General features: G+C 39.9%; 3 protein-coding genes and 2 non-coding genes across 6 annotated transcripts; 1 reads left to right on the forward strand and 4 right to left on the reverse strand.

The window, feature by feature from the left end:
- Nucleotides 1-46: 46 nt before the first annotated feature.
- On the forward strand, nucleotides 47-3,032 carry golt1bb (golgi transport 1Bb). Its single transcript, XM_027173005.2, has 5 exons — nucleotides 47-379; nucleotides 876-967; nucleotides 1,086-1,264; nucleotides 1,664-1,745; nucleotides 2,322-3,032. The coding sequence occupies exons 1-5, from the start codon at nucleotides 355-357 to the stop codon at nucleotides 2,358-2,360; spliced, it is 417 nt and encodes a 138-aa protein (XP_027028806.1). The 5' UTR covers nucleotides 47-354; the 3' UTR covers nucleotides 2,361-3,032.
- ldhbb (lactate dehydrogenase Bb) lies at nucleotides 3,033-6,588 on the reverse strand. Its single transcript, XM_027173003.2, has 8 exons — nucleotides 6,436-6,588; nucleotides 5,806-5,942; nucleotides 4,824-4,941; nucleotides 4,532-4,705; nucleotides 4,276-4,449; nucleotides 3,951-4,068; nucleotides 3,729-3,852; nucleotides 3,033-3,426 (listed from the first exon to the last, which is right to left on the reverse strand). Exons 1-8 carry the CDS (start codon nucleotides 6,488-6,490, stop codon nucleotides 3,259-3,261), a joined length of 1,068 nt encoding a protein of 355 aa, XP_027028804.1. The 5' UTR covers nucleotides 6,491-6,588; the 3' UTR covers nucleotides 3,033-3,258.
- Nucleotides 6,589-7,574: 986 nt separating this feature from the next.
- Nucleotides 7,575-13,041, reverse strand: slc25a3b (solute carrier family 25 member 3b). Of its 2 annotated transcripts, none has more exons than XM_027173000.2 (8): nucleotides 12,907-13,041; nucleotides 12,433-12,582; nucleotides 10,897-11,024; nucleotides 10,311-10,490; nucleotides 9,622-9,803; nucleotides 8,919-9,091; nucleotides 8,597-8,707; nucleotides 7,575-8,132 (listed from the first exon to the last, which is right to left on the reverse strand). In XM_027173000.2, the coding sequence occupies exons 2-8, from the start codon at nucleotides 12,569-12,571 to the stop codon at nucleotides 7,972-7,974; spliced, it is 1,074 nt and encodes a 357-aa protein (XP_027028801.1). In that variant the 5' UTR covers nucleotides 12,572-12,582; nucleotides 12,907-13,041; the 3' UTR covers nucleotides 7,575-7,971. The 2 variants fall into 2 exon arrangements, with proteins under 2 accessions (XP_027028801.1, XP_027028803.1); XM_027173002.2 differs by lacking the exon at nucleotides 10,897-11,024 and adding an exon at nucleotides 11,142-11,266.
- LOC113660256 lies at nucleotides 8,196-8,407 on the reverse strand. Its single transcript, XR_003444775.1, has one exon. It is a non-coding gene; the product is annotated as a small nucleolar RNA SNORA53 (small nucleolar RNA).
- Nucleotides 9,327-9,553, reverse strand: LOC113660255. Its single transcript, XR_003444774.1, has one exon. It is a non-coding gene; the product is annotated as a small nucleolar RNA SNORA53 (small nucleolar RNA).
- Nucleotides 13,042-13,059: the final 18 nt, after the last annotated feature.

Genomic DNA, 13,059 nt, shown 5'->3' on the forward strand with positions numbered 1-13,059 from the left:
GTTGCGTTCATTACGGTTAACTATAAGTTCGGGCTACCATGAAGACGTTAAAAATACGCCATGGTGTTTATAAATTAATACACCAATTATCCATCAATAAATTCTTTACATGTCAAGATAATATGATTTCTAGGGTTCTATCGTGAGTAAATACTAATATAAGCTTAATTTAAGTCGCTTTGTTACAGACAGATCGTGTCAATTATTGCGCAAGTTCAGCGCAGAAGTAACTCTCCAAAATCTCCACAGTGTTGCGTGGTTACGTGTTTCCGGAAGACGTGGCGATTGCTGACATTATAACGGTGCGGCGTTTCGCCTTGATTTCTGCTCACACGGAAGTTTATAGATTGCAAAATGATCTCCTTAACAGACTCGCAGAGTGAGTGACCCTTCATTGTGTTTATCTCCTGATTAAATAGCGTTACCCGAATAGGCGCCGGAGGACTTTAATGGTCGCGATATGACGGTAGTTTGAATGAATGAAAGCCATCATGGCGCAGCGGCCTGAGGGAAACAAGTAGACTGAGATTCTGCCACAAGCGACAAGAGCCTTAAACATACAACTAAAAGCTTAACAACAAAAACGTCTAGGGTTAGGAAGCGTGGCAGGGGAATGTTAGTGTATGCTTATGTGTATGTATGTGTGTGTGTTTGTATGTTTGTATCTGTGTGTGTGTATCTGTGTGTATCTGTGTTTGTGTGTGTGTGTGTGTGTGTGTGTGTGTGTGTATGTATGTATGTATATATATGTATGTGTGTGTATGTATGTATGTATGTATGTTTGTGTCTGTGTGTGTCTGTGTGTGTGTATCTTCAGGGCTGAATGTGATTTACATGACTGTCTATGCTCAAGAAAGTTGTCTCTGTTTGAATAGAAATCGGAATGGGATTGACAGGCTTCGGCGTGTTTTTCCTTTTCTTTGGGATGATCCTGTTCTTCGATAAAGCTCTGCTGGCCATAGGAAATGTGAGTGTGCTAGAAGACGTTTAGAACCAAAATCTGGGTAACTCCAAGACTATACTGTTACCAGATTGTCCTAAGTGTGTGTGTGTGTGTGTGTGTGTGTGTGTGTGTGTGTGTGTAGATCTTGTTTGTTGCAGGCTTGTCATTTGTTATTGGTCTGGAGCGCACTTTCAGATTCTTTTTTCAGCGACACAAAGTAAAAGCTACAAGTTTCTTTTTGGGAGGAGTGTTTGTGGTGTTGATCGGATGGCCGATTATTGGTGTTGTACTGGAGATTTATGGCTTCTTCCTCCTTTTCAGGTGAGTTTGGGAAAGCTAGATGCTGCAAGGTTCACATTCACTTTAGCCATATACCTTACTTTTTTCATTCATTCCTCTACCACTTAATTCTGTTTGCAGCTGTAGTTTGGGTATTTTAATCAGGTAATTTCCCTTAGAAGCTTAAGATTTACCTTCAGTACCTCAGTTGGCTGCCTTTATTTGCCACAAAGGACAGCGAGGAAGTAATGATTATAACGGCCATGCTAGACGTTCAGTATGTCGCATGTCATACATTATAATATGTTGGATTAAGTTTTGAAAAGGCTGAACAGTATAAACTTCTAAGCTTTCAGGAAGTGGTTATGTATGGCTTATGGTGCTGTTGTGCAGCTGCCAGTTATTTGAACTCAAAATGTCACCACTTTGTGTGTGCTGTAGGGGCTTCTTCCCAGTGGCAGTTGGCTTCATCAGAAGAATACCCATTCTCGGTTCACTGCTTAATCTCCCTGGCATCAGCGGGGTAAATACTGCACATAACTTTTTTTGCATTGGAGTTTCAGAAACATATCTATGTTAGAATAAATTGAGTAAAAGGGTGAATGTTTTACATCTGTGGCTATACACTGACTAGTGGATGTAGGACCTGAGAAAATTATAAATTAAATATATATCTCCTGTGAAATCTTCAGAGTACTGAGCTTCACATAAACTGACAGGTGTGGTGCATGTAGCAGGACAATAAAACAAATTCCAACTTTCCATAAGTAATAGTAATCAGAATCAAGTTTGTTAGCCAAGTGTGTTGATACACACAAGGAATTTGGTTCCAGCTGTTTGTGACTCTCAAAAGTACAGACATAAATAACACTATACTATACAAGACAATACAGACTAATGATGATGATATTTTTATGATCAGCTTTTTTATTACTATGTTGAATGGCAGAAACAATGTATTTTATTTATCTCAATGAGTAGACACCTAATCATTTAATTGATTGGATTAAATCAAGTCAGATGCATTGGAAAATTCTTGCAGTTGATTTTCTTTAAAAAATATCAAGATGAATAATAGCTTTGTATGTTTTTTTTTTAGTTGGTGGACAAAGTTGGTGAAAGCAACGCCATGGTATAACAACAAAAGTCCATTTAAAATTTTTCTCTGTGTCAACACTTATTTAAATTCCTCAATCTTATTTGTTACTCAACGCCCTTATCAGCAACCAGTGAATATCTGAAATGAGAATTTCTCACGTTTGAGAAAAGGCAGTGCTTTTACGTGGAGCATGTAGTCACCTTGTAAAAGCAACGTGACCAGTAGAGAGCTGTTATTTCTGGAAACTGATCAACAGCCCAAATTGGGCTCAACCACTTTCTCTGTTGCACTGCCACCATCAGAGAGGTAACACAGATTTCTACCAATAGAGGGCACTTTATGATGGTGTGCCTACTTTCTGGCTTTTGAACAACCTGCTGTGGGAGGAACAGAAGTTTGCTACTTCACTCATAGCTTTCTTTATGCCGCTGTTACAGAAACCGAATGATCTCTATGTATGATGGTGTTACTGGAATTCTGCTTGTTCAGGTGCCAACTGCTTTTAAGAGTGTGCTGTATTGAAACGGGACGCAAGAACAGCACACTGAATGAGCCACAAACCTCATCATGTTACTGGCTCAGTGAGGAATTAGTAGCCTTTGTGAAACACACAATACTACATGTAAATACGTATTTTAAGTAATGTATAAGACTGATGTACATTTTTTACACAGAGACAGCAACAGTTTAATAAAACTCAATGTCTGTAAATACTGTTTGATTCTTTATTTTCACACAATCAAGAACAAATGAATCAGTTTAGTGTGCATAAAATTTACACACTGATTGCACATAGATGAGAGTTGCGTCTAGTCCAACATCTGCTCATATTAGTGTTATAAGCAGGAGATCAATGACAAACCTACTAAAGCTCCTGTATTAGTCAAGATGTTTGCTTGAAAAGCTTGTGAACAATTGAACTTGCTTGCTTAAACCCCTACAGATCTTTCAGGTCTTTCTGAATGTTCCACAGTGTGTCTGCACTTTTCTTCAGCTGAGACACCTCGTCCTGATTCAGGTTCATGTTGATCACACTGCTCACTCCTGTGCTGTTCAACACACACGGCAGGCTCAAGAACACCTGATCACTGATGCCATACATCCCCTGTGGGGGAAAAATTGAAGTGGAAACTCAGTGGTTAAAATGTAAGACTGTTGATTCGTAAGGTTGTGTGTTCAAATCCCAGGATCACCAAAACGCCACTCCTGGGCCTTTAAGAAAACAAATTTTTATGAACTCCTCACATTTGTCCTCCTTTTTTGTCTATACATACAGAAGAAGTATGATAGTCCTGATTCACCAAAATCCAGTCAAATTGATTAAAAATCCCAGGTTATGACAAAATGTAGCTTAATCTTGTAACATTTCAAGGTACTGCATGTATTTTTAATTTATTAGCTACTGACCTTGACCATAGTAGAAATGGGATGAACTCTGTTCAGGTTTTTAATGAGGCTCTCTATCAGATCTGCTACACTCAGTCCAATAGCCCAGTTCGTGTAGCCTTTCAGTCTGATCACCTCATAGGCACTGCAGGTAATCAACACAAAAACACAAAATGTATAATAACAGCTTGTGTGGTGGTCAGATAAATGGGAAACTTTAAAATTTGGTGTAAATAAACATACCTATCAACTACTAACTTATGAGTTTCTTTCCAGCTCTCCTTGTCACTGTCTTTGCCAATGTCTGGGTTCAGTTTCTGGAGATTCACACCTGCTACATTTGCACCACTCCAAACAGGAACTAGGAAGCAAATGGGAAATCTTAAACTATGAATACGTAGAGACATAGAGAAACACATAGAGAAAACATAAACCTATGCCACCTCATACATAGAACTTGCAAAACTTGCTAATGAGAAAGAGCATCTGCAAGCATCTGTGTGTGTCAGAACAACTTTAAACAGAACTGTTTTAAAGAAAGACATAGTGATTCTGTCTGCTGTCTTACCACTAGAGTCACCATGTTCTCCCAGAATCCAGCCGTTAAAGCTGCTAGGATGAAGTCCCATTCGTTCCGCCATCAGGTACCGAAAACGTGCTGAATCCAAATTTGTGCCGCTGCCAATGACACGGTGTTTAGGTAGGCCACTCAGCTTCCAGGTTACGTAGGTCAAAACATCCACTGCATACACACCCGACATGGGATTACCAAAGTAAAAGTTTTGCCTTCAAACTTTTATATTTACAAGAAGCTGTTTGGGTACCTGGGTTAGACACAACAATAAGGATACAATTGGGGCTGTATTTGATTATTTGTGGGATTATGTGCTTGAAGACATTGATGTTCCTCTGGACAAGGTTAAGCCTGCTTTCACCCTCCTGCTGGCGTACACCTGCTGTCACCACCACAATGCGTGAGTTTGCTGTCACTGAGTAATCTGTGGAAACATGAGCAACTATGAGAGTCATCAAGGTTTTTAATGCACAATTGCATGCATTGCAGCAGGACTGGTCCCAACTATTGTCATGCGGTAATGCTGCTAACTAGTAACTCACCTTTTCCTGAGACAATTTTAGGAGTTTTGAAAAAGAGACTTCCATGCTGCAGGTCCAACATCTCTCCTTTTAGCTTGTCTTCCATCACATCCACCAGAGCCAGCTCATCAGCCAGTTCCTACACAGCAATAGAAGGCAAGGCAGTCTGACCTCATTTATTCATCTTCAGTATGCACATTATCTTGGTCAGAGTCACAGTGGATCTGAATCGTTCCTGGTGATGATTGGGTGTGAGGCAGGAATACAGCCTGGTCCTTGTATGCCTACTCCACCAAAGCACACCAAGCACACACTCATTCACACCTAGGGACAATTCAGGGTAACCAAACCACTGGCATGTTTTTGGGAGGTGGGAGGAAGAAACCCAGAGAAAAATCATGGAAGAACATGACTAACTGCATAAACAGCAACTCAAGCTCAATGTCAAACCAGGGACTCTAGGCTATAATGTGGCAGCACTAATTTCTGTCTGATTTCCATGCTTTCCTAATTAGTTAATAATTGTTTAAAGGCCTTTCACAGTCTACTGTAAAAGCTTAAAAGGATTTAAACCAGTAATAATTTACTGATTAAACAACGAGAAGTATTAATTTTCAAGTTTCGTTCTTATGAGTTTCTCCAGCTATACAAACAAAACGACTTCCTTGCTTTTCTGAACTGTTTTTTTGTGGTTTGTTTTGTTTTTCTTTTCTTTATGCACTTAGTTTCAGACTTGCATAAGCCAGCAACAGGCTATGGTCCTTCAAGTAATAGTATATTTTCTTATTTTACATTCAGCTGTGTATAATTTCTATTACAGCAAGGGACCATTTTAACAACTGTTAAAAAAAAACAACAACAAATAAATAAATAAATAAATAAATAAATAAATTATTTTAAAAAAAAAAAAAACATACATTGAAGCTTCTCCATACCTGAGTTCATGTAACCATTAAATGTATAAACAATACCATACAGGAGTGCAGAAGTCCACAAGTCTTACCTGCAGCAGGATGCTGACAGCACATGCCATGCCCACCTGACCCACTCCAACCACCGTCACCTTATTCCTGGGAGGTTCAACTGCTCCACTGACAAGGGGGGTGATGAGCTTCTGTAGCACCGATGCCATATTTTGCACTGAAAAAAAGAAACTACATGCATCAGTGCAACTGTACACAAACTTGCAGGAGTCTGAGAGATGATTCATTACTTGATTTATGGTTGGCACATATTGGTTAATGAAATAACAAAAATAGCAGTTAAATGCAGATGTGCACATTCTGCTTGCGCAAAATCAACAGGATTCAATATTAACGAAATTTACACATACACACAAATACAGATAAAGTTTAATCATTTAAAATCTTTCTAACTTAAATCACCACTATAGTGGGAATCATATACACTATATCGGTGCAGTATTTACATTTGGGTTTATTTATTTAGTGAGCTCTTATTTGTCCTCTGAAAAACATCACATTCGATATCTCCTTACATCAAGGTCACATATATGACACACCCACATTATGGAAGACAGAGACACAAACCCACTCCTCTCTCAATACACACAAACTGCACACAAACATTTAGCTGCATTGCAGCTTGGCACAAACATCAGCTGAACACTTGCCTTCCCTGTAGATTCTTTGAGCTCCCAGGTACAAATACCACCATGAAATAAACATGGCAGGCCAGCTGAGAGGAGAGCAGGTGACTGCAGTGTTTCGGCGGTGGCGTCGCTGTGTAACACTTCCCCAAAGCTGCAGCAGAGACAGAGCAGGAGGAGAGAAATGAGGAGGGCTGAGTCTCAGCGACTCCACGCCTCCTCCACTGAGGACTGTGTGTAGTAAAACAGTGAGCCTTGTCTGGTGTCAGTAATGGTGTTACTGTAATCCCATGACACTTTCTTCCAGTGAGACCTGCTCTGTATTACAAGGACCAATTAATAGCATTTTGAATGGCTGTTACTCAAATTCTGGCTTTCACAAACTGACAGAAATTCACTTAACATTTTTTTCATGATATTGCATTTAATACTCATGAATTTAGTCAGTAATTTAGAAATCATTCTTTTAAAAATAGGACACAGGATAGGAGATCTTAAATTCAGGTTTAAAATAATTCCAATTTGTAATATATTATGTAAATTGCAGAATACACCAACAATTCTTGAGAGTGGGATCCATGGCCCAAAATTCTTTTTTAAAAAATTGTTTATAGAATACATTTCTACTGAGGGGGTCCATAAATGTAAAATATTCAGGAAACCCTAGTATAAATATTTTTTTATATCTTATTTAGAAGAATTGTCAGATTGAGAAGCACATTTGAATAGCACATAAATCAAGACTTCAAACCCACTGATAAAAATAATAGCCTGTATTTTGTGCTGTTGGTTATTTGTGTTGCTTATGTAAATCAGTTTTATTTCAAATGAGGATATCTTGCTTTATAGAGGACACAGATTTAGTGGGCTAAAGCCAACCAGGTCAGTTTTTGAATACAATTTGCATGGCATGCCTGTACACCACACCTCGAATCTGAGCTGCATGCAATTGTAGCTGCAAGGACCATTTTTTTTTTTGACTAAAAGGAAATTTCTGAATCAAAATTGTTACTAAGTACCTATTAAACAAGCAAAGTGCAAAATATGATCTTCCCCAATTTCCTGTCAAAAATATTTAAGACACTTTTAATGTTTTATGAACTAGTCACTTAAATACCTATAGAGCTGAAGCATAAAAACATATCAAGGAGTTCAAGACAATGTAATATCAATAGTGGACATTTTTTATTTCATCCCTTCTACTTGATAAATATTCAAATAATGCACTGTACTCCAAAGAGTGTGAACTTGGAATACTTTTGGAACAAAGACTGGATATCAGTTACTGTAGTTGAGGACAGTATGTGCAAAATGACATTAAAACAGAGAAAGACAGCCTCGCACATTTCAGGTCGTCTTTTTAATCATACTACTGACAAACAGTTTAAAACCAGATGGAATTCACTCATGTCATAATTGAAATTAAACCTCTATACATAGAGGAAATCCCTCTCAGTGTCCAGATGACCAGAGCAGCAGTCTGGGAGGAATAGTGTAGCAGTGGGAGCTTAAATACAGAAAACAGGTGGGAGCGTGATGGACAGAGGAATGAGCAGTTCTCTACTCTGTAAGACCCAGCTTCTTCTTCAGAGACTCTGGCATCTCGGGGGGAGGAGGACGGGGCAGACGGAAGTACACCTTCACAGAGTCATAGATGAACCACTGCAGGGCGGTCAGGGTACCGATCATAATGATACGGGCCACTAGACCCTTCCACACTCCTGAAAAGAAACAGCACAGTCAGAGAAACCAGCACTAAAGTCTATTAATTCCATCTCAAAGTTCTTGTCCGCCCTCCAGCTTGTCTACCCTGGTGAAATCCACTATGGGAGCCAGGGTAAATACTGGGCTGAAGAAGCAGGTAGACTGCTCTCACACACCAATGACTCAAGCACCTCCAACTGTACAGCCAGAAAAGCTGTTGAGAGTCTTCTATCTGGGAGCTGTGACACTCAGAGATGGAAGACTCCCCAGAGGTGGATCTAAGGAGTGTGTGGTCCATGTAACCCAAACACATTACATAGTATGAAAAGCAGGGCATTTAAGTCAGAAACTTCATTTTGATCTTTCCAAATTACATAGCCAAGTCAAGCTACAGTAGGCAATCTTATACCAGGCAGACATCCTTGTGGTATACAATTGCTTAATGTCAAATTTTTTAAGTGTAAATGTAAAATGTACTCACCCTTGGGCCCAAGCTTTTTCAGCACTTGAACTGCTGTGCTTCCCTTCTCCTTGTTCAGCACAGACACCACAGAGTCGGCAGGGTGTGACACAATGGCACAGAAAACACCGGCTACACAGGAAGATAACCACAGCAGTCAATATTCTAATACATCTTTACACCTACCTATAATACAAAACATCAGTTGAGACACACGTGATTTAAGCTCATGTTAATTAAAAAAACAAACAAAAAAAAAAAACATTGGAAACAGACAGACAAAGCAATAAAGTGAACCTACTACTTATAGCAGTGTAACATGGCTATAATTAGCCAAGCTTACCAATGTAACCAGCCACAAAGGTGACGACCAGCTGCTCTGGCTTGCTGCACTCGCTGCGGGGTTTGGGTACCACATGCTTGTAGAGCAGCTCAACTGTGCGCTCAAAGCAGGCAAATTTCATCATGGTGTAGGGGATCTGCCTCATCCACAGAGGAACCACCCCCTTGTAGAAACTGTCAACGGAACATGGAAAACAAATTTCTCAGCTGCCAGATATAAAAATGCTAATTTTTTATTTTAAAAAATTGCAGCCGCAAGAAACAACCTGCTTATAGTATTAGCACAAAATCTGGAACCAAATACTCAGGACCTGTCAGCTACAAGTTTAATTCAAAACACACAAAAAAACAAAAGAATCAAGATAGTTCGAATCTTTAACTACAAAATGATAGAAACAGCTTGGTTTATTGTGTCCGCCCTCCAGCTTGTCTACCCTGGTGAAGTCCACTGTGGGAGCCAGGGCAGCAGCTTGGCTGAAGGAGCAGGTAGACTGCTCTCACACGCCAATGACTCAAGCACCTCCAACTGTACAGCCAGAAAAGCTGCTGGGAACCTCCACCCTGGAGCTGTGCTCTCAAATGAGCAGCAACACCAGAGCTGAAGGATTCCCCAGAGGTGGATCTAAGGAACGTGTACAGCAATTTTGCTCAAGACCATGTTTTAGTTCTCAAAAGTCTTTTGGAAATAAATAAAGTATACTTACGCCCAGAGACCTTCCTCAGCATACATCTTGGGGGCACATTCCCTCAGGGTGTTAGCATAGCCAGGCTGGGTCTGGATGCGCACTTTACATGCTTCCATTGGAGCCAGAGCTATATCAGCAAAGAACTCAGCACTTGCGGAGGCTGCGAGGTACAGAGAGGTTCTCCACATGTAGGCATTTTCCTGTTTAAGCAGAACAAGGAACATTAAATTGTGACCTGATTCAGACACACAATTTGGCCACAAACTCATTGGTGACAAATTTCTACTTTGAGGCAAACAGACTAACACAAGCAGTCAGCAGCATTGAGCATTGGGTAACTTCGAGAACCACCCAAAATTAACAGTCAACTTGGTATTTGCTAAAAAAAAATAAGGTTTATACATAAACCAGGTTATACTGTGAGCACACCAAATTGCCACTGGTTACCTTTTAATGGTAAAAAGTACTACTTTGTGTGCAGTGGAATTTTAGTAAAGATTACTGTATGCACATTTTTGCTGTGCTAGTTACTATTGTTATCAGGATAGCAAAGATCTTTGTTGGTAATTGTATTTGTTTTTAATCATTTTTATTTAAATTAATAAGTGAACAATCGAACAACAATTTAAAAAGACACGTACAGACAATCGTGAAAAGGGACCACTAGTTTTGTATTGAGACTAGTCTGTCCCATCATAGGAACCCACCTCTCCTATCAGGTCACCATACACAATCTTGAACACCTCATAGAAGCCAAACTTGCAGAGACCCTGCATGGAGTATCCAATGAATGTTGGTGCCCAACCCTTAGCAAGCCCCCGCATACCATCTTCCCTGATTGTGACTGAGAATCCATTAAAGATGCTCTTGTACTTTGCAGGGTCCACCTAAATGAGACATTCAATTAGTTTAGCTGTTCCTTGAGTACATATAGAAACATGAATAGTCACTTTCATTCTGTGAACTGGTTGGTTATGACAAGCGCACACCATGTTACAAGGTTGATAATGGAATACACATGCATTTTAAAATGCCAACAGAAACGGTTTTTAAATGATAATTTCGTTGATGATCGATAGAACAATTACATAAGAAGGCATGAACCTGGTGAGCCAAATGCAACCTTTAATGCAAATGCACAAAACATCCTAAAAAGTTCAGATTGAACTGTTCTGATCAAGTTATTTGTTTGTAAATAACAATATGGTTATACAAATATAGATCTTTTATTCATGCCTGCTTAAAATAAATAATAGACATCTAGTTAAACTCCCCCCACAAAGTGATACAGACCTGAAGCCGACATTTGACCAAGTCTAGGGGCACTACAGCGGTGTGTGTGATACCGCAGCTCAAGATGCCCCCAAAGCCGCAGAGTGCGTAGTATTTTGATGAACCAAACTCACAGCTATCACCAGAGTCTGTTATTTGAGGAACACAACACACACATGCTCATGCATCACAACACAATATGTAACATGCTGGGTAAGTGCCAGGGCCACACACTCCACATGACCAGTATTCATGCCGAAACAGACCTGCATCCTGCATTTAACCAGGTCAAGCGGCACCACCGCTGTGTGTGTGGTGCCACAACTCAGAATCCCACCGAAGCCACACAGGATTAAATACTTCTGTGAGCCAAATTCACAGCTGTCTCCCTCTGAAGTGAAACATGGCATTACAATCAGACACTCACAGAACCTCTTGGTAAAACATTACTGGAGCACCTCTGAGAAAATAACATTTTCATCCATATGATTTTAGCAAAACTAAACTTGACTGAATGCTTCTGGTGACCCAACAGAAGGACAGGTCATGGAGAGGTCATTATAGAACAGATAAACAAACTCACTGACCTTTAAATCCTATCCTCACCCCTTCGATCATCGTAAATCCACTTTAATGATTTTAGACTGTGTCATATTAGAAAAGTGAATATCCAAAAGAGGACCTGAAAGTACTTTTACAACCCAGACCAAAAATACTACAACGTGCATTTTAATACGCTGGGAAAAGATCCCGTAACTACGGTGTAGTTCATATTAAATAGGATCCCCCAGTTTCGAAACGAGCCAATGGCGTTGCGCGTTGTTAACATGTGCAATATCTCAGACGGTCATGTGCGTAAGACGCGTTAATGGGAACGCGCTGTAGTCTACGACACTTCGATATTTCATATTCACTGACTGTGTAGCATCAAATATTACTGTTAAACCAAGCGACATCATAAATCATATGATGTAAATCATATAATTTGCCCCAGATTTATACTATGATCGGTTGACCCAACTTTGTCCTTCGTTGCCCTCCGTGGAAACTCGAACCAGGCTTGGAATCGTACTGGCAAAAAACAGGCAGTCAAATAAATTATTTAAAAAAAAAAAAAAAAAAGTCACACGTAACTATAAACGCACCATAAATAACTAGTAAAGGGAAGAAAATGGGGAAAATACGGTTTTGCTCAACCTATCTACACCGGCTAACTAGCATGCTAATGCTAAGCTACTATATGACCATTTGCTAATGTTAGCTTGCTAATGTTAACAATCTGACCTTTAAATTGCGACCTGCAGTGCAATGGACGTCCACTGAAGCATCAAGTTAACAATTAAAAACAGAAATAATATAAAAATAAAACAGCAACGATGATGTATTAAGTCGCTTAACTTCATTAGTTACAACAACTAGAGAAAGAGCTTAGAATGAATTGACCCACAGCGGCTATGCTACAAGCTTTACATTTAGCTACATTAGCTTGTGAAAAAAAGAAGAAGAAAAAGTGTTTTCATCGTAGAAATTGGAACCTAGTGATTTCTGGCAACCCACCAGCCACGGAAGCTGCTGCCAGTCTGCGGGTCTGTCCGTTAGCGGCAGGTCGTGAAGGTTCCTCAGTCTTGTGCAGCGTGAACAGCGGGGCGCTGAACGGATTCGCCCGCGCCAGGTGTAGCAGCGTGCTGGGAAACATCGTGTCTGTAGCTAACAACCAACGTAAAAACCAAATAACTGACACAGCTGATATAAAAAAAGAAACAATAAGCGACTAAATATTCAGTGACAACTAAATAAATAGAGGGCGTCAGAACTGTGTGGCTTATTTGCTACGTTACACTTTTCAATGACAAACAGCGGCGTTAGCTTTCGGCGTTAGCCTGCTAGTCAGGAACAGAGCAGTAAATAAAAAGAATCTAATGAACAAACTTAACAGTCGTAATAATATTAGAGTACGGTTAACCTATGAAAAAGTAAACGGTCACAAACAACAACAGAAAGATAGCATTGTGTTAAAAAAAAAGTCCTTACAATTAAACACGTCGCAAAATGGCGCCTCCGTCTTCCTCTACCGGCCGCTCGTAGAGAACTCGAGCACCGCACCGGCGCCTTCTAACCGGCCTCAGAGCAGCGGAAGCGCTTACGTCACTTGCCCTACTGACCAATCTGATTCGACGAATGTCA

The sequence above is a fragment of the Tachysurus fulvidraco genome, chromosome 10, assembly GCF_022655615.1.
Source record: "Tachysurus fulvidraco isolate hzauxx_2018 chromosome 10, HZAU_PFXX_2.0, whole genome shotgun sequence".
NCBI lineage: Eukaryota > Metazoa > Chordata > Actinopteri > Siluriformes > Bagridae > Tachysurus > Tachysurus fulvidraco.